We start from the raw sequence: 21,336 nt of genomic DNA, 5'->3' as shown, positions 1-21,336 counted from the left end.
CTGATTGCAGTGCCTTTGTGAATTGTGGTTTGTATTATAAGGCAGCTGTTCCATGTCCACTTGCTACAGTAGGACAGGATGGATCTATATGGAAATCAGACTCATGCTTTGGTTTCATTGAGACCATTCTCAGACAATGGAAATACCAGGAAGCAATGATTTGGTCATAACAACAGGCAGGGAAGAGAGGGGGACCATGTGGATGAGAGAGGTGTCCAGGACAAAGATGGACATGGGCTTTGGGTAGATGGTCAGCTGAGTGGTGGTGAATCTGAGTAGAGCTGAGCAGTGCACGTGTAGGCTGTCCCAAAATCTTGTCTGCAAGATGAACTTTGGAAGCTTTTCGGTTCCCTTCTTTTATGTCCTATTGTTTATAAATCTCAAAAGAGTTATTTATTAGCACATTTGAGAAAAGTATCTTACCCTGATGTGTTCATTTAGCTAATTTAGAAAATCTCCAAAGTCTTATCATATTTTTGGCAATAGCCATGTAAACTAGTTTCTAATGGAAATTTGTTCATAATATTCAGTATGTATTTTAATAGAATGAATGTAAGTTTTCCTATTTTAGCGTCTTGTTCTTTGTTGGTATTGAGCCCGAGGCAATACATAGAAAGTGTAGCATGGTGTCTCCTCACGGTTGTTTAGCAGTAATGTCTGTTATGAATATAGTGTGCTGGCAGCATCTTTTTTACACAAAGCCTAAACTCCATTTATGTAGTTATGGTTAATTCAAATGTGATCGTTTGTTATTGTTGTTATGGTTTAGCTTAGGTACAAAGGGAGTCCACTTTACTCAAAAGAGGCAAAGCAAGCACCAGATTGCCTAATCCAACTTTTAAACCAGATACATCAACAAAGGTAAGGGTGGGGTTTTGAAACAAACTCATAAAAAAGTGATCGCTCATACACATTTGTGACCACTGTGCTGGGGTCATGAGGACCTGAAGGTTGAGCAGATGTGAGGTTTGATAATCACCTAACCGGTTTAGTTTCTAGTTTCTAGTTCTTCATTCATAAGATGATGGGGTAAGGCCTTCCTTAAGCCTCTTCATGGTCTACCATGATGTGATCCTAAAACACTATTTTTTAAAACTTTATAATCTAATTATGAAGACTGAGCAAGCGTGGATATATATGTAAAAATGCTGGGTAAGTGCTATGTGTCATACGTGTGCAGTGGAATGGTATTCAGCCTTAAGGAATGAAATTGACACATGCTGCATCACAGATGAACTTTGAGGACGTTATGCAAAATGAAATAGGCCAGATGCAAAAGGTCAAGTATTGCATGATTTCATTTATATGAGGTACTTAGAAGAGGCAAATTCATAGAGAAGGAAAGTAGAATAGAGATCACCAGAGGCTGAGGGAGTGGTAAATAAGAAGTCATTGTTCAATCAGTATGGAGTTTCTGCTTGGATGATGGAAAAGTTCTAGAAGTGGATGGTGGTGATGGTTGCACGACATTGTGAATATACTTAATGCCACTGAATTGTACACATAAAAATGGTTAAAAGGGTAAATTTTATGTTTTATATATATAGCCACAATAAAAAGTGCTATGCACTCACGTGTACACATGCACACATATGCAAACACACTCTGATGACCATGAGATATGAAGGCTAGGAAAGGTGAGTGGAGATGGGGTTCTGCGGTGATTAGAGTTAATCCAGAACCATTACAACAGAAGTGCTTCTGTAGTGAGGTTTTGGAAACAAAGGTTTGAGTGGTGTGGGGAAGGTGCCTATAGAGATTGTTCCTTGTCGAAGTGAATAGCCTGTCGATGAAGGAAGGGAAGAAAACAATGGCAGGTTGGTTAGTTTAACTAAAGGAGGAAGTTTCTTAGGGCAGAAAATATAATCTGAATAGGGATTTATGATTTTTTTCAAACTTTTATACATGCAATGTCATTTGATTCTCAAAACAGGCCCATGAAGGACTTTGGACTTATAGAACTTCCATTATCTTGTACAGGTTATGTATTCATCCATTTTTCATTCAGCAAATGCACACTGAGCAGCACTAGATGCCAGGTCCTGTGCTAAGTTCAGGAGAGCAGTGACATGCTTTGGGAGCTTCTTGCCTCTGTAAACTTTCAGCCTGATGGAGAAGGCAGACAGTAAGCAAGCAACTAAGCAGTTTGTGTGGTTAGTGAGCACAGAAGAGCAAATGTTGAAAACTTGAGAACCAACATGAGGAGGAGGACAGAGCTGATTAGCCAGTTTCAGCTTTCAGGACCAGCTTAAGGCAAGAGAGAGGGGAGCAAGTGGAAGGTCGGAAGTGATGGGGAGCCATGACTGGTGGTATAATGGCTTCTAGGCCAGGTCTGGCCTCCATGTCCTTTTCCCTGGAGTCTTCTCTCCTTTGCTCTAAGTGTAATTTTGAAATACCAGCTTCCTCCAGACTTCTGTTAAGAGCCTAAATCAAAGTTTTCATAGTTTCAGGGGTTGAGGGTGGTCATGCAGTGAGGGGAGGGAAGAAGAGATCGGTGTTCTTAAAACAAAAGTTGGTGAGGATGTGGAGAAAGGGGAACCCTCTTACACTGTTGGTGGGAATGCAAACTGGTGCAGCCACTCTGGAAAACAGTATGGAGGTTCTTCAAAAAGTTAAAAATAGAACTACCCTACGATCCAGCGATTGCACTACTGGACATTTACCCCAAATATACAAATGTAGTGATCCAAAGGGACACCTGCATCCCAATGTTTATAGCAGCAAGGTCCACAATTGCCAAGCCATGGACAGAGCCCAGATGTCCATTGACTGATGAATGGATAAAGATGTGATACACACACACACACACACACACACACACACACACACACACACACACNTGGTCCACAATTGCCAAGCCATGGACAGAGCCCAGATGTCCATTGACTGATGAATGGATAAAGATGTGATACACACACACACACACACACACACACACACACACACACACACACACTGCTCAGCCATCAAAAAGAATGAAATCTTGCCATTTGCAATGATGTGGGTGGAACTAGAGGGTATTGTGCTAACCGAAATAAGTCAGAGAAAGACAAATACCATAGGATTTCATTCATGTGGAATTTAAGAAAAAAAAACCAGTTAAACATAGGGGAAGGGAAGGAAAAATAATATAAAAACAGAAGGAGGAAAACCATAAGAGATCCTTAACTATAGGAAACAAACTGGGGGTTGCTGGAGGGGAGGGGTGTTGGGGGTTGCGGTACTTGGGTGATGGGCGTTAAGGTGGGCACTTGTAATGAACACTGGGTGTAATATGCAAGTGATGAATCTCTAAATTCTACCCCTGAAACTAATAATACTCTATATGTTAACTAACTTGAATTTAAATTTAAAAAAATGAAAGCCTAGAGAAGAATAAGAAGTATCCTTGTAATAAGAGGTTTGCCTTTTGTTACAGTCAAGCAATCCCAATGAAATCTGTTGCTTTTTACATTGATCAGACTGAATAAACTGGAGCAGTTTCACAGTTTTGTTCTTCAAGAGCTGAGCAATCTTGAGAAGGATATTCATGATCTGAAACACCTTGAGAAGGATGTTCTTGTAAGTATACCCTCCCGCCCCGTTTGGAATATTCTCTATGACTTAAGGGGATCTGTTCCAGAGAAGAGTAACGGCTAACTACTTAAAACTTCTGTTCAATTTTAGGAATTTTGGGGAAAACAGTCTGATGATTTGAAATCATTCTGTGATCTGCAAGTGCTGAGGTATTTTTTTCAAAGTATTCTTTCTAGAATTATCTTAGTTGAAGGATAAGAGTCATGCTTTAGCTATAGTATGAGTGATTGATGTCGGTAAAGCTGCATGTAAGTAGCTATGAAGCTACTATCTTTTCAAACCAATCACTTTCGTGGCACTCCCTGAGCAAAGAGTGTGGTGTAGGGTATCAATGTAGACGTATAAATTTTGAAAAGCATAATCAGAATCCTACAAACATCTGTGTTTTTGATCCAAACTGTCTTACTTTTCAGCAATATTTAGAAAAATTAAAATGAGTATACTGAGAAAAATATTTAGATATATCCTGAATTGTGGTCTTGTAAAATATATTGTGTGTGTGTGTGTGTGTGTGTGTGTGTGTGTGTGTGTGTGTAAAACAGCCAGTGAGTTTATCCTGCTACACATTCCTTTCAGTGTGATTACTCGGTGTGCATCCTGAGGCTGTTGCTTCCCTTTGTGTAGAGTACTGATTCTGGAGTGTAGGGAGTGCGGAAATGGAGAATAGAGCCGTTCACTCCTCTGCTTCTGCTCTGGGAGAAATTCTAGTGTGTTTTGTTTTGTTTTGTTTGTTTCTGCTTGAACAATAAAAAAAAATCCTTATAGAAATCTGTAATGGCCTAAAGTTTTATCTACCAGTTCAGAATCCACTTCTTTCACAGAAATCTAGGTCAACTAGTTTTCAGAAGGCTATTATTCTGATCACACCATACATTTCAAACAACAGAAAGTTTAAAATTTCAGTTATCCATCCTTCTGTTACTCCAGTTAACACAATTAATGATAATGAGAGTAGGTAAGTAGATTCTCCAAAACTCTTTCAACAAATGATTAAAGGAGATATCCTTTCGTAACCTCGTCACTGAATGCTCCTGGTTGGTTGTGAAAGGCTCTCAAACTTCTTGGAATTAGGACCTCTTAACACTTTGAAAATTTACTAAGTTTCCCCGAAGAGCTTTTGTTTCATGGGTTATATCTGTGAATATTTTCCATATTAAAAATTGAGACCGAGATTTTAATATATATTTATTTTAAAATGAAATATGCCAACAAACTGAACAATCTAGAATAAATGGATTAATTCCTAGAAAATTAAAATCTTCCGAGAGTGAATCAGAAACAAATAGTGAACAGACCAATTACTAGTAATGAAATTGAATTGTAGTAACAAGCTTGAATTGGTAAGTAAACCCATGCTCTTTTGATGACTACAGCTTTGTAATGTAACTTGAAGTCTAGAATTGTGATGCCTCCAGTTTTGTTTTTCTTTTTCAAGATTGCCTAGGCTATTTAGGATCTTTTGCAATTCCATACAAATTTTAAGATTGCTTGTTCCAGTTCTGTGAAAAATGCTGTTGGTGTTTTGGTAGGAATTGCATTAAATCTGTAGATTGCTTTGGGTAGTATAGATATTTTAACAATATTTGTTCTTCTAACCCATAAACATAGAATGTCTATTTGTATCATCTTTGATTTCTTTCATCAGTGTTTTATAGTTTTCAGGGTACAGATCTTACACCTCTTTAGTTAGTTTATTTGTAGGTATTTTATTATTTTGGGTGCAATTGTGAATGGATTGTTCTCTTAATTTCTCTTTCTGCTTCTTCATTATTAGTGTATAGAAATGCAACAGATTTCTGTACATTAATTTTGTATCCTGCAACTTAGCTGAATTTATTTATCAGTTCTAGTAGTTTTTTTGTGGCATCTTTGGACTTTTCTATATATAGTATCATGTCATTTGCAAATAGTAAAAGTTTCACTTCTTCCTCACCAATTTGGATGCCTTTTATTCCTTTCTCTTGTCTGATTACTGTGGCTAGGACTTCCAGTACTATGTTAAATAATAATGGTGAGAGTGGACATCCTTGTCTTGGTCCTGATCTTAGGGAGAAAAACTTTCAGTTCTTCCCCATTAAGTATGATGTTAGCTGTGGGTTTTTCATATAAGCCCTTTATTATGTTGACGTATGTTCTCTCTAATCTCACTTTGTTTTTATCATAAATGGATGTTGTACTTTGTCAGATACTTTTTTTTGCATCTACTTATCATATGGTCTTTATCCTTTCTCTTATTGATGTGATGTATCACAGTGATTGATTTGCAAATATTAAACCAGCATTGCATCCCAGGAATAAATCTCACCTGATCATGATGAATGCTTTTTTTAAAAAATGTATTGTTGGATTATGTTTGCTAATATTTAGTTGAGGAGTTGTATCTATATTCATCAGAGAGATTGGCCTGTAGTTCTCTTCTTTTGTCATGTCTTTTTCTAGTTTTGGAATCCAGGTAATGCACAATTATATGGTCAATTAATCTTTGACAAAGGAAGCAGGAATATGCAGTGAAAAAGACATGTCCTCAACAAATGGTGTTGGGCAAACTGGACAGCTACATGCAAAAGAATGAAACTGGACCACTTTCTTATATCAAACACAAAAATAAACTGAAAATGGATTAAGGATCTAAATGTAAGACCTGAAACCATAAAAACCCTAGAAAAGAGCACAGGCAGCAATTTCTCCGACATCAGTCATAACATCTTTCTAGATATGTCTCCTGAAACAAGGGAAACAAAATAAAAAAACACAAAAACTATTGGGACTTCATCAGGATAAAAAGCTTTTGCCCAGTGAAGGAAACAACCAACAAAACTAAAACATAATCTACTGAATGGCAGAAGATATTTGCAAATGACATATCTGATAAAGGGTTAATGTCCAAAATATATAAAGAACTTACACAACTCAATGCCCAAAACAAATAATCCAGTTTAAAAATGGGCAGAAGACACATGAATAGACATTCTTCTGAAGAGGACATACAGATGGCCAGTAGATACATGAAAAGATCCTCAATATCACTCATCCTTAGGGAAATGCAAATCAAAACTACAATGAGATATCACCTCACACCTGTCAGAATGACCAAAATCAAAAACACAAGAAACAACAAATATTGGTGAGGATGAGGAGAGACAGAAACCCTCTTGCACTGTTGGTGAGAATGCAAACTGGCATAGCCACTGTGGAAGACAATATGGAGGTTTCTCAAAAACCTAAAAATAGAACTACCCTATGATCAAGTAATTGCATTACTGAGCATCTGCCCAAAGAATACAAAAACAGATTCAAAGGGATACATGCACCCCTATGTTTATTGCCACGTTATTTACAATAGTCATTTTATGGAAGCAACCTAAGTGTTCATCAATAGATGAATAAAGAAGGTGTGGTATATGTATACAATGGAGTATTATTCAAGCATAAAAAAGAATGAAACCTTGCCATTTACAACAACATGGATAGATCTAGGGCGTATACTGCAAGCAAAATAAGGCAGTCAGAGAAAGAAAAATACCATATGATTTTAATAAGGCAGTCAGAGAAAGACAAATACCATATGATTTTCCTCATATGTGGAATTTAAGAAACAAAACACACAAAGGGAAAAAACAAGAGACCAAGAAACAGACTCTTAACTATAGAGAATAAAACGATGGTTACTAGAGGGGAGGTAGGTGGAGGGGATGGGTGAAATAGGCGAGGGGGTTTAAAAGTACACTCATATTGGGGTGCCTGCGTGGCTCGGTGGGTTAAGTGTACAACTTTCAATTTCAGCTCAGGTCGTGATCTCTGGGTCATGAGATTGAGCCCTGCGTTGGGCTTGACGCTCAGCACAAAGTTTGCTTATGATTCTCTCCCTCTCTCTCTGCCCCACCACATCCCCCCTCAAACACTCTCTCTCTCTCAAAAAAAAAAAGTGCACTTATCTTGAAATTGTTGAATCATTGTGCTGTACACCTGAAATGAACATAACACTGTATGTTAAAACAACAACAACAACAACAAGCAGAAGTCCAGGACCAAATGGATTTACAGGTGACTTCTAACATTTTTAAAAGATTTAATACCTATTGCTCTGAAACTTTTTCAAAAGACAGAAGAGAAAGGAAAGCTTCTGAATACATTCTATAAGGCCAGCATTACTGTGATACAAAAACCAGACAAAGACATTATCAAAAAAGAGAACTATAGGCTGATATCCCTGATGAATGCAGATGAAAAAACCTTCAACAAAATATTAACAAACTGCATTCAACAGAACATTAAAAGGATCATTCACCAAGATCAAGCGGGATTAACTCTAGGGGTTCAAGGATGGTTCCATATGCACAAATTAATCAACAGGATACACTACATTTATAAAATGAAGGATGAAAAATCATATGATCATCTCAGTAGATACAGAAAAAGTATTTGACAAAATTCAATTCCATTACTGATTAAAAACTCTCAATGGGGGCGCCTGGGTGGCTCAGTCGTTAAATGTCTGCCTTCGGCTCAGGGCGTGATCCTGGCGTTATGGGATCGAGCCCCACATCAGGCTCCTCCACTGGGAGCCTGCTTCTTCCTCTCCCATCCCCCTGCCTGTGTTCTCTCTCTCGCTGGCTGTCTCTCTCTCTCTCTCTCTGTCAAATACATAAATAAAAATCTTAAAAAAAAAAAAAAACTCAATGGAGTGGTTTTAGAGGGAACATATCTCAACATAATAAAGGCCATATATGATAAACCCACAGCTAACATCATAATGGTAAAAAACTGAGAACGTTTTCTCTAAGATCAGGAACAAGACAAGGGTGTCCACACTCACTGCTTTTATTCAACACAGTTATGGGAGTCTTACACGGCAATCAGAAGAGAAAGAAGTAAAAGGTACCCAAACTGGTGAGGAAAAGTAGAATTGTTACTATTTGCAGATGACATGGTACTATATCCAGGAATTCCTAAAGATTCCACCAAAAAGCTATTAGAGCCTATTAAAGAATTCAGTAAAATTGCAGAATATAAAATTAATATAGAGAAATCTGTTACATTTATATACACTAAGAGAACAATCTCATTTACGATTACATCACAAAGAATTAAGACCTAGGATTTAACTTAACCAAGGAAGTGAAAGACCTGTACTCTGAAAACTATAAAATGTTGAAAAAAATTGAAGACAAAAACAGATGGAAAGATATACGTGCTCATGGATTGAAAGAATTAGCATTGTTAAAGTGTCCCTACTACTCAAAACAACTTACAGATTCAATAGAATCCTTATCAGAATACCAAGAACATTTTTCATGGAATTAGAACACATAATTCTAAAATTTATATGGAAACAAAAAAGACCCTGAATAGCAAAAACAGTCTTGAGAAAGAACAAAGATGGAGGTATGACAATCCCAGTTTCAAACTATACTACAAAATGGTAGTATTCAAAACAGTATGGTACTGGCACAAAAAATAGACACATAGATCAATGGAACAGAATAGAGAGAGCCCAGAAATCCATGCTTGTGTGGTCAGTTGTTTCATATGACAAAGAAGGCAAGACTATACAATAGGGAAAAAACTATCTGCTGGGAAAACTAGACCACGTTATTATACCATACACACAAAAAATTCAAAATGGATTGAAGACCTAAATAAATGTGACGCCTAAAACCATAAAACTCCTGAAAGAAAACACAGGCAGTTCTAATCTCTTCGACATCACCCTGTGTCTCCTCAGACAAGGGAAACAAAAGCATAAATAAACTACTGGGACTACACCAAGATATGAAGTTTTGGCANAATCTCTTGGACATCACCCTGTGTCTCCTCAGACAAGGGAAACAAAAGCATAAATAAACTACTGGGACTACACCAAGATATGAAGTTTTGGCACAGCAAAAGAAACCATCAACATAATGTAAGGCAGCCTACTGAATGGGAGAAGATATTTGTAAATGACATACCTTATAAAAGGTTAATGTGCACCAAAATATATGAAGAACTTTTAAAACTCCACACCAAAAAACCAAATACTCCAATTAAAATATAGGCAGAGGACCAGAATAGACATTTTTCCAAAGAAAACATCCAGACGGCCAACAGACATGAAAAGATGTTTAACATCACTAATTATTAGAGAAATACAATTCTAAATCCAATGAGATATCACCTTACACTTGTCAAAATGGGTAGTATCATAAAGCAAAAAACAGGTGTTAGCAAGGATGCGGGGGCAAAAAAAGGCACCCTCATGCANAATTTTTTTTTTTTAAGATTTTATTTATTTATTCGACAGAGATAGAGACAGCCAACAGGAGAGGGAACACAAGTAGGGGGAGTGGGAGAGGAAGAAGCAGGCTCATAGTGGAGGAGCCTGATGTGGGGCTCGATCCCACAACGCCGGGATCACGCCCTGAGCCGAAGGCAGATGCTTAACCGCTGTGCCACCCAGGCGCCCCAGAGAAATACAATTCTAAATCCAATGAGATATCACCTTACACTTGTCAAAATGGGTAGTATCATAAAGCAAAAAACAGGTGTTAGCAAGGATGCGGGGGCAAAAAAAGGCACCCTCATGCACTGTTGGTAGGAATGTCTACTGGGGCAGCCACTGTGGAAAACAGTGTGGAGGTTCCTCAAAAAAATTAAAAATAGAGCTACATATGATCCAGAAATTCTGCTACTGGGTATGTAATGAAAACAAAAACACGAATTCAAAAGGATACACACTCCCCTATGTTTATTGCAGTATTATTTACAATAGCCAAGATATGGAAGCAGCCTCTGTCCATCAGTAGGTGAATGGATAAATATGAGGGACATATGTATCCCCCAGAATACACACACCCACCAGAATATTACTCGGCCATGAGAAGAATGAAATCTCCCATTTGTGAGAACATGGATGGACCTAGAGGGTATTCTAAGAGAAGCCAGACAGAGAAAGACAAATACCATATGATTTCACTTGTATGTGGAATCTAGAAAATAAATCCCAAGACTCTTAAGTACAGACAAGAAACTGGTGGTCGTCAGAGGGTAGAGGTATGGGGGAATGGCTAAAATGTGTGAAGGGGAGTGCGAGGTACAGGCTTCTGGTTATGGAATGAATAAGTCGCAGGGATGAAAGGTAAAACATGGGAAATGTAGTCCATGGCGTGTACTAGCGTCGTGTGGCGACAGATGGTAGCTACACTGCGGTGAGCTATGCACAGAGTTGTTAAATCCACCATGTTGTACACCTGAAACTAATGTAACATTGTGTGGCAACTGGGTGTTTACCCCAAAGATACAGACGTAGTAAAGAGAAGGGCCATATGCACCCCAATGTTCATAGCTNGGCACAGAGTTGTTAAATCCACCATGTTGTACACCTGAAACTAATGTAACATTGTGTGGCAACTATACTTTTAAAAATGTGAAAACAATTAATAAAATTGAATTTATGACGCAAAGAAGTAAATAACTCAGGATAATTTCCAATAACATATTTTATGTCAATGTATGTGCATATATTTATTTTATATTTATTGTTTGGGAGGGTTTTTTTTTGGTAGTTTTTGTTTTACTGGTATGGGTTTGTTCTGGGTTCTCTCTCTAAAAAGCTTGTCACCATATGTGGAGGTCACAATTCAGATGATAATGAGTCTTTTGCCCTCATGGCTGAACATATTCAAAAGACTGGTTTATAAAAAAACGACTAATGAAAAAAAAAGTTTACATATTGATGTAAGTAACAGATTTGTATGAAAAATAACCAGACTTTTCAAAACAAACATGTGAGAAGTGTTGCATTGTTTTGTTGTTGCAAATCTCTTTAATGTCAGGCTTCCCAGAAGGTAGCTGCTTTGTCCTCTCTGCTCCTGAATTCAATCTGTTGTGATATCACACATCGTGTAATGGAAAACTCCTGTGTATGTGTGAGAGTAAGAATGAAAAAAGCAAATGAAGTCTTAGTGTTACTTACCATTATTACCAAAATAGTTCTGGATTCACAGAACCTTTGGAAATTGAGGGGTCTCCAAGAAAAGGGGTCGCTTAAGGGTCCTAAAGGTTTACACTTCAAGAACTGCTGATATAAATCCATGCTATATTAGGAATTAGGGAAGATTATACCCCCTAGTCTTCTGAAATGGATAATTATTCTGACTAAACCCCAGATTGTAGATAACTATCTCTTCAGTTCATATGGATTACATTGTAGGGTATTAATTACTATTTGCTTTCATCTCCTGCTAACAGGCCCCTTGTGTGAATTTAGAATACCTCAAAGAACAAAAATTCCTCCAAAATATACATCTCCATGGGTTTTGCCTTTGCTTTCCTCTTTCAGACACCTAAGGAGACCTCACTGTGGCTTGCAGATGATGGTGCTTGTAGCTCGTGCTGCTTGCGTACTGGGCACCAGGCTGGAAGTGTCTATGAGACTTAGGCTAATGAGCTTGGTTGAGATCCAGTATCTGGATCTGGTTGGTTCCCAGCGTCCTTTTGGCGCGTTTGCACATCAGTGATGGTTTTACATATTCTGCTAGGGAATAAGAAGGACATTCCTCAGACTAGATTATTTTAGCCCTAGCACAGTGCTGCAAGGAGATAGGGATTCAATACGTTTTTTTATTTTATTTAATTTTATTTAAATTTATTTATCTAATCTACCTAACCAACTGGGGCATCAGGAAGGGATTTCGATACTTTGAATGGTTGTCATGAAATGCCTCTACCTGTGTTGTAGGCTAGTAGCATTGACAGATAAAATGCGTGAAGTAGAATCAAGTGAAAATGTTAATTGCTTAGGTTAATATTCTGATGGGCTATTGACCCTTCTCAGGTAACATCCAGTAATGCAATGATCTATGAAATAGCTCTATGGTGTATGTATGTACATATCTGTATATTCTTACTTTTAAATTGTCTAATGTAAATGTAATGAGATGAACTAATTTCTTCCAGGCTTAATCCAGATAAGCCTTCATGAGGAAAGCCAAAGCCCAGTGTTACTGCATTCCCGAGGTAGGTGCAAGGGTTTACTTTGATGGAATTGGGATGGAGGAAGTAGGCACTAAAAGATACGCTCACACTTTGTCCATGTTCCACGAAGTTTTCTTCTCTTTTACAGTAGCTCCCATCCTAGAAATTATCCTTTTGGATCTGGTCTTTTCAGTCGGTAGATATTTATCATTGAGTGCTTGCTCTGCTATGGGCCCCATGCTAAACATGGAGATATGATGGTTAACACAGGGACCTGTTCCTGCAGCCATAATAAAAATAAAGTCCTTGGAGGAAGACAGAAAATGACAAGTGAAGAAATAAAATAATCACAAGTTTACTTGAGGGTTTGAGGGCTACCGACAAGGGGCGTTTTGGTGGAGAGCGATGGTGTGAAGTATTAATTTCAGGTAGGATGGTCATCAAAGGTCTCTCTGAGGAAGCGACATTTAAGATGGAGTTTCAAGCATAGGAAGGAAACAGACTTAGGAATGGTTTAAAACAATAGGATCGGGGAGGGGAGAACATGGCATGTTTGAAAACTGAAAGTTCTTAGCTCAGAGTGGTGTTTGAGAGGACAGTTTCTTGACATGAAGCTGGGACCATAACTGACTCTCAGTGAGGGAAAGGCCTCACTGAGCATATCGAGGAGTTTGAATTTTATACCACAGGTGGAGGAAATATGGGTGGGTTCTGAGCAAATGCATCGGGGGTCAGGATAGTGTGATCCGACTCATATTTTAAGAAAATCATCCTAACTGCCATATTGAGAATTGACTGGAGAAGTGAGAAACTGATAAGGGGAACCTAACTGGATGGAGGGGTTTGGAGATGGTGAGAAATGGGGACATTCCAGGTACATTTTGAGGGCCAGAATTAATAAATCACTGACAAATGGAAGTAATGGGTGAAGGAAGGATGACTCCTGGGTTTCTGTCTCCTAGCAGTTGGATGGATGGTGCTGCCAGTTAGGGAGATAAGGGGAAGACCTGGGGGTGGGAGGAATATGTGGGTCAAGCAGGAAGTAGAGTTTATTTGTTAACGTGCTAACTTTCAAATGTCTATGGATGTCCAAGTTTTGATGAGAACTTGGAAGGATGAACAATTTTCCAGGAAAATATAATTTAATAAAATGGACTTCTGCATAGATGGGAGATATTCATGGAAGGAGAGAGAGTTGATGAACTACCATGCAGATGTGTATGGTTCAGATTGTATCAGAGAGGAATTCTGGTCCTTTAGCAAAGGATGACTTCAGTGCTGGTGACTAAATGGGACTAAAGGGTAACTTTAGTACTATTCTGGAACACAGAAGAATGAAAATTCCCAAATTCTTCTTATGCATCCTGCATTACAATGCCAAAATCCAAGGAGATTTGCACAAAGAACCATGAAACACTCTCACTCAAAATAACTAAGCCAAAATTTGAAGTAAAATATTGGCAAACATCGTTTCGCAGCTTATTAAAGGAATAATACATTATGATCAAGTGAGATTTATTCCAGCAATGCAAAGATGGTTTGATATTAGGGAATCCATTAACACACTAATTTCTAATTAATCTAGGGAGAGAAATAATTGTTTCTCTCCATATATTTCAAAAGGCATTGAAAAAATTCTGCATCTGTGTTTAGATTTGCATAAACCCACATAAAATAGTCATAATCAGAAATTCTGTAGTATGCTAGATCTCAATCCAAAAGCCACTATTATGCTTAATGGAGAAACTCTAAATGTATTATTACTAATTTCAGGACCAATCAATGGGGAGACTCAGTACCATAAAGATGTCAGTTCTCACAGATTGGAGAGCAGAGAAAGCAAGCCCTTTCCTGACTCTTCTAAGAGCACTAATCCCACTTGTGAAAGCTCCATCTCATGACCTCATTTCATCCTGATTACTTCCCCGAGGCTTTACTTCCTACATCACATGGGTGTGGGAAGGGGGGGGGCGGAATTTCAGCAACTGAATGGGGTGAGGTGACACAGACATTCCATCCATAGATGGTGTCAATGGATTGACATTTTCAGTGGAATCAAAAGTTAGGCCAGTGAGGGAAGGAGAGCAGGTGGCTTAGAAAGGCCTGAAAAGCGTGGTCAGAAAATGGGATATTGAGAATCAGGATTTCAGTGTCGGAAAGTCTGTAATGACAAAATTCTGGGCGTGCAGAGCTGTGGTGAAATTGAAGAAAATGCTCTAGGCAGTGAGGAGGTGAAAGAAGTGAGAAGCCAGAGTGTGAAGATGGGTCCTTCATGACAGCGTTTCAGTTGCTACTAAGGCTGACGGGAACCAGGGCCAGGTGAACAGAGGGGCCAGGATAATGGATAATAATTCAGAGGGTTGGTATGAACATCAGCAGAGAAGTGTCTGCAGGAGAGGGAACAGTTCCTGTGTTTGGTAGTTCAGAGCAAGGAGAATACCCTTCTCTCCACCTGACCAGGAAGTAATAGGATAACAGGGGGGAAAACAAACTTTTAATTGACAGTGTATTTGGGGAAGGTGGTACCCTCAGAAGTCAGCCACATTTTAGTTGGAGGAGGCAGGGAGACATCTTCTTTCAAGAAGAGGCTGAGGATACTGGGGAGCAGGCTAGAGCAGATGAGAGGTATAGGCATCATTGGGTGAGAATGTGGGTAATAATGGCTGCCTTTTAGCAGTTATTAAGGAAGAGAGGGCTTGGAGACAGGATGGGATTGATTTGGAGAGATTTTTAAAGGAAGATGTCTGTGGAATTGTTACTGTGAGTCCTAATGCTTCCCTGGAAGGTCCAGCAGCTCACGGGGCTACCACTCTGTAAGCTTTCTGGCAGTGTTGTGAGTCCCACAGAGTAAATAAATATGGAATGTGTTGAACAACCACCAACTATTCCGTTCTTGGATACGGTCTCTGTAGAGACAGCTCAATTGGGTTCTTTGAATATTTTGTTAATTCCCACAGTATTTAATAATGGGGCTTTTTATACAACTACCAACTTGAAATTTTCTTCAGTTTAGAGGGCTAAAGCAGATTCTCTAGGTAGACCGTGTCCAAATACATGTTCATGAGAATACAATTCCACGTACCTTAGAGTATAGTGTTGTTTAAAAAAAAGCACCACATGTATTTTGCTTCATTTTATTTGAGAGTCATTGAAGTGGGTGATTTAAGAACTCCAGTGTCTAAAGTTGTGTCTTGCGGTTTTCACCCAGCAATTCCACTTCTAGGAAAGCATCTTAAAGATTAAATTGGATGGTGCAAAGATATGTACAGTGGTGTGTATTACAAACAATTCTAGTAAGGAAATGTTGGAAATTGCCTGAATGCCCAGCTAGAGCTTGGTTAAATAGATTGATGGATTTACATCATACGCCACATCGCCATTAAAAAGAATGATGAGGTTAGATTAATTGACTCGGGAAGACATTTAACGGTAAGTAGAAAGTAAAAGCTTGTTGCCCAAGCATCGTATACCACATGACTCCATTTGTTTTAATTTTGATGATAAAGCTGGCTTGGGCCACACCATGGTGCGTTCATGCTCTGGCTGATTCATTTTGCTTCACTCCCACTGGGACTCCTGAGGACCGCAGAGTTTGGAATAGAACAGAATATGTTTTAGCTGTCTGTGTTCATTCACTTAAACTGCTGAGTCTATAAGGTGCCAGGTACTGTCTGCGATGCTGGGGCCGGAACGATACCCAAGAGGTCCTTGACCGCATAGGGAGTATGCTTTCGTAGGACAGACAGACAGTGAAGAGTAAAGAAATGAGAATTCACGCTAGTGGTAAGTGGCAAGAAGGAAAAATGTGTGATGACAGAGGCTGATGCTGTGAAAGGAGAATCTAGTAAACCTCTCTAAGGAAGTGACATTTGAGCTAAAACTTGAAGGGTGGGAGAGCAGGGAAGGGTATTTCAGAGGGAATGGCCAAGACCAGTGTCCGAGGCCATAAGCAGCTTCATATGTTCTAGAAAGTCTGTGAAGGCCAGACAACAGGAGTGAGGCCAGAATGGTATAGGATGAGGTTGGGGGGTGGGTATGCTGTGTGTGTGGCGGTCACATTATGGGCTGTGGAAGGATTTTCTTCCAGTGGCAGTGAACGTTGTCATAGTAAAGAACGACTTTTAAGGCCCTCTGTGTATGTGTTGGGGGTGGGGGATGGGATGATGTGGGCAGCAGAGAGGGGGAAGGAAGGGTTGCTGATAAATTGTGTAGTGGGAATGGTGAAGGACAACTTCCAGGGTTGGGGTTTGAGCAACCTGGGGCAGATTCGTGTCGCTTAATGAGATAGGGAAAGGTCTGGTTTAGCTGGTAGGGGAAAGGGGAGGTTGTGGATAGATATTAAAAGCCTAATTTGGAACATATATTCGATGTGTGATTTCAGCATCGGAATGGAGTTGGCAAGGGATATTTGAGACTAAGACTTATGGCAGAGGGCTGAACATAAGACTGAGTTCACTTAGGCACGGTGTGTAGAGACAGATGCCAGGACAAAATCCTTGGGCTGTTGAAATGTGTTAAAATAAGGCAAGGAGATGAAGCCCTCAGAAGAGGAGGGGAAGGAGTTGACCAGGGAAGGCGGTATTACAAAAGAGAGTTTGTGTGTATATACATACACGTATACACAGTGAGAGGTCTAGATTCTAGAAGATACTCACCCAAATGTCAACTGTGGTTATTTCTGTGTGGTGACATTTTAGGTGAATCTTCTTATCTTAGGCTACTTCTATATTTTTAGAATTTAGTCCAAGCTATGAAATGCTTTTGTGGAATAAAAAAATAAATTTAAAATTTAAAAATAAATTTAAACAGCATAACATTTATAAAGAGTTAATTTTTTTCCACTTTCCCTAACCCTCCTCCTTATCTGTAATCCAGAGGTAACTCCCTCTTTACAGTTTGGTTCATAATCTTCCAGACACTTTGCCAATGCGTATAGAAGAACGTATACAAATGTCTGTGTAAGGATACATATGTATATTTTTAAGTAACACAAATGTTAGACTAAATATTGGGCTTATTTTTGTTCTCTGAGCAATAAAATTCCTTTCCAAGTCAATAATATGGATCTACTTTTTTTTAATTAACTGTAAAATATTATAGTTTATGGACATGCTATCACTTATACATTTGATGCCCTAGTGATGCCCATCCAGGTTATTTTAAATTATTATTACAAATAACTCTGTAGTGAATATCCTTTTACATACATCTTGAATTACTTTCATTATGAAGAAAAAATTACTATTTTTTAAAAAAGATTTTATTTATTTGAAAGAGCATGAGCAGAGGGGAGGAGCAGAGGGAGTGGGAGAAGCAGACTCCCCGCTGAGCAGGGAGCCTGACATGGGGCTCGATCCCAGGACCCCGAGATCATGACCTGAGCTGAAGGCAGACACTTAACTGACTGAGCCACCCAGGCACCCCAGGAAAAAAATTACTATTTTGGGAAAACAAAAATAGCAAATCTTCAAATCAAAATAGTACGAAAAGAGGATATAGAAAAAAAAGACTAATCTGGGTTAAGAATATTAGCCTAATTCCCAGCCCTAATGGAGAATTGGATCACATGTGAATTAAATGTACGTGTTCCAGTTGGTCACATGTAACAGGAATCAGGCTCAGTAGCAAACCCAATCAGGGTTTTATGTCCCCCTGTCAGCAGCACCCAGAGGGGAGGTATGTCGGGAGGTATGCTGCCCAGGGCTGGTGATGCGGTAGCATTCAGGGGCCATCAGAGACCAGGTCCTTTGAGCTTTCTGCTCAGCCATCATTCACATGGCTTTGGGCTTTATAGTGATTGTTCTCTTCTGGAATCTCTTCTACAGTCCAGGTCGGAAGAGGGGACGGGTGAAAGGTAACAGATGTGTGCCAGCAGAATCGCCCTTCGGCTTCCTTTTTTTCTAAATTAATAAAACAGTTTCCATGGAAGCCCAAACCAACAGACATTTGTCTCCACCTTACTGACCTGCACGGGGTCACGAGGCTTTCCATAGTGGAAAGGGAATATGGGGAGAATTTGACCGTTACTGTCTTCTCAAAAAGGGGGGTTCTGTAAATAGGAAAGGGAGAACAGATGTTGAATGAGTATCTAGTAATTCTGTCAAGCCTGAATCAAATTACATGTGCTGAACAGAGGGGGAGGAAAAAAAAAGGAATAACTTCAATTGCACAGGTGGTTCTGCCTGCCATGCTTTACGATGAGCGTGCAACCAAGGGTTTGCATTACGCTGGGAGCATCTATTCCCTCCTGGGTATCAGCTCTTCTCTACCTCTTGTTTTATGAGGCTCGAACGGGGCTCAGTCCCAGTCTGGTTATTAACAACACGCAGTTTTCAGACAGCATGGCCCCAAAAGCCAGCCCAGCCACTGCCTCTAGTATTCCACCCAAGAAATACCTGTCTTTAATCCAACAATAGAAGAAAAAATAACCTGCTGTGTTCGACTATCGAGAGATAGCAGGCACATCTTCAAAGCAGCACATTAAGCCTCTTTTTTAAGGAGTTCATTTATTTGGGAGAGGAAGAGCGCACATGTGTGCAGGGGGAGGAGCAGAGGGAGAGAGAGCATCCCAAGCAGACTCCTCGCTGAGCGTGGAGCCCAATGCGGGACTCGAGTCCAGGACCCTGAGATCATGAACCAGCCACTCAACCTACTGAGCCACCCAGGAGCCCATTTTTGAGGGTGACTTTGACTCTGGCTGGCTTTTACCCAGTGCACTGACTTCAGCGGCTGCTGGGCAAAGATACAACTTTACTGCATATCTGAGTTAGGATGTAGCCGGTAAAATGTCGTGACATTCATGTCAGCTTACTGCGTTCTAAGGGGGACCAAGAGGTGGGTGGTGCATGCTCCGCTAACTACTGTTCTTTGTATTTTCTTTCCAGCTGTCTGAGCCGCCGGAGGATGACAAAGCTGGCTTGGGCCGCTCAGTGGTGCTTTAGAGCTCTGGCTGATGCGCTTTGCTTCACTCCCCCTGGGACCCCTGAGTTGTAATAGAACAGAATTATGTTGGTAGTTTACAGCTGTGCTATTGTCCCTTTGTTCACGAAAGTTGACTTTCTGCAACAAACTTTGGTCAGAAAAGAGGAAGTTGGGGATGTTTACCAACTTAGAGTGTTGCCTTTTTTTTTTTTAATGATTTCAAAGTAAAATTGATTTTTATTTGAGAAGGGTCTTCAAGCTTTGTGGGGGAAAGAAAATCTTAACATCTGTATCCATGCTATTTGGTACATCTCTTTGAGGGAGAATTTAATTTGTGATGAAAAGCGCTCAGATGAAAGTGGCATTGTATTTTGAAATAGTTATTATTTCACTTGATCCGCAAATATTCTAGTTTCTTTAGCACTTTCACAGAACCGCCAGCTTGAGCAGAGGAGAAAAGCTCATGTGATAATTACTAAATGCTCTAATAAAGTGCATACGTTTGCATATGCAGTTGAGTGGATTTATTTATAAAATCTACCTAATTTGAGGCCATTTACAAAGTAACTTCACAAATTGGGTAAGTACAGTTGAAGACCTCAGACCGAACACAGTTTATTCATTATATAGTATAACTTAGTGACATAATATATCTTATGCATTATGTATTTAATCTGTCAAAACAAATGTTTACAACCCCAGTGTGTCATCTTTTCTATTTAGGATTTTTTAACGAGCTATGGTTTAGTATATTATTGTAAACTTTACAGAGTATAAGAGCACTTTTTCTTTAAGTCCAAAGGGTCTAATTAACCTCATTTCATTGGGGTGTATCCAGTGTAGGGCTCACGATTCCTGGTGACCTGGCGTGTTGTGGATTTCAGTGCCATTACATTGACGGTCTTCGATGAAGGACATCTGAAGAGTATATAGGACTTCTGGTAATGGGTAAACATATACTGGGGAGCTGTACTCTCCAAAGCCTTCAGTGAGCTCACGTGGTAGAGGTTAGGATGGGTGAGGTGTGATCTTAGCCAGTAAAAACTTGTTCTTAAGGCACCAGGTCATTGAAGAATCTCCAGGCTGTGGGTAACAAGCACCATAAATGGGGAGTAAACTAAGCACCAGCAGGGGTGTGAGGAGGGAGAGGTCGTTTTTTGTGGGTTGATCAGGGATAGCTTCCTGGAGGAGAAGCACCATTTGAGCTCTTGAAGGCTGGGGAGGATTTTTCTAGGGTTAGCCGAGAGGGACTAACGAGACTCGAGGCACAGAGGCAGAGACGTGCAGAATTTGTTAGAGGCTGTAATACTGTGGACTATGAGTGGAAATTAAGGCCCAGACTGAATGCCTTTACTGTCTTGTTTAGAAGGACTTTATTCTTGGTGAGAATGCGTCACTGACGACTTAGCAGAGAATGAGAAACAAACATGGTGGCTTGGGAAGATTAATCCACTAGTAGTAGGAAGACCAAATGCCATCTAAGCAGAGGTTTTCACAGCAGTAAAGGCCTCCCTGAGGACACAATGTGAAGGAGGGAGCAGGTGGGCTAGCTCACGACGGGGAGAGGATTCTAAGAGCTAAGCTTGAGGATGAGTCGATGAAAGTTGCAAAAACCATGAACTTGAGATTTTGGAAGATATCACTTTAGGAATGTTCCCCAGAAAGTCTTCATTCACCACTGTCTTAGTCTTCGAATCCTTATTGAGCACTAACTGTATGCACAGCCAAGCTCTGTATCTGGTGCTGAAGATTCCATGTTGTTATTGTCAAGGGCCTCCAGGAACTAGCTGTATGATGGGGACAATTACACCAACACGGAAAGCAGCTTGGACCGGAGTTCACCTCCTTTCAACTGAGAGCAGCCCTGTGCCCACCGTAGCGAAT

The 21,336-nt window shown here is 39.7% G+C and overlaps 1 protein-coding gene across 1 annotated transcript in view; it reads left to right on the top strand.

Annotated features, from left to right (window-relative positions):
* Positions 1-19,915, top strand: part of SYCP2L (synaptonemal complex protein 2 like) — a 116,303-nt gene extending 96,388 nt beyond the window's left edge. The window contains exons 25-28 of the mRNA XM_034660321.1: positions 3,462-3,561; positions 3,667-3,725; positions 12,514-12,573; positions 19,416-19,915. Of these exons, the coding sequence (XP_034516212.1) occupies positions 3,462-3,561; positions 3,667-3,725; positions 12,514-12,538 (184 nt within the window). The 3' untranslated portion in view covers positions 12,539-12,573; positions 19,416-19,915. The remainder of the gene's footprint in view (positions 1-3,461; positions 3,562-3,666; positions 3,726-12,513; positions 12,574-19,415) is intronic.
* The last annotated feature ends 1,421 nt before the right edge of the window (positions 19,916-21,336 follow it).

The sequence above is a fragment of the Ailuropoda melanoleuca genome, chromosome 5 (assembly GCF_002007445.2).
Source record: "Ailuropoda melanoleuca isolate Jingjing chromosome 5, ASM200744v2, whole genome shotgun sequence".
NCBI lineage: Eukaryota > Metazoa > Chordata > Mammalia > Carnivora > Ursidae > Ailuropoda > Ailuropoda melanoleuca.
The sequence above is the reverse complement of the archived record's forward strand: the minus strand, read 5'-3'. Positions and strand labels throughout refer to the sequence as shown.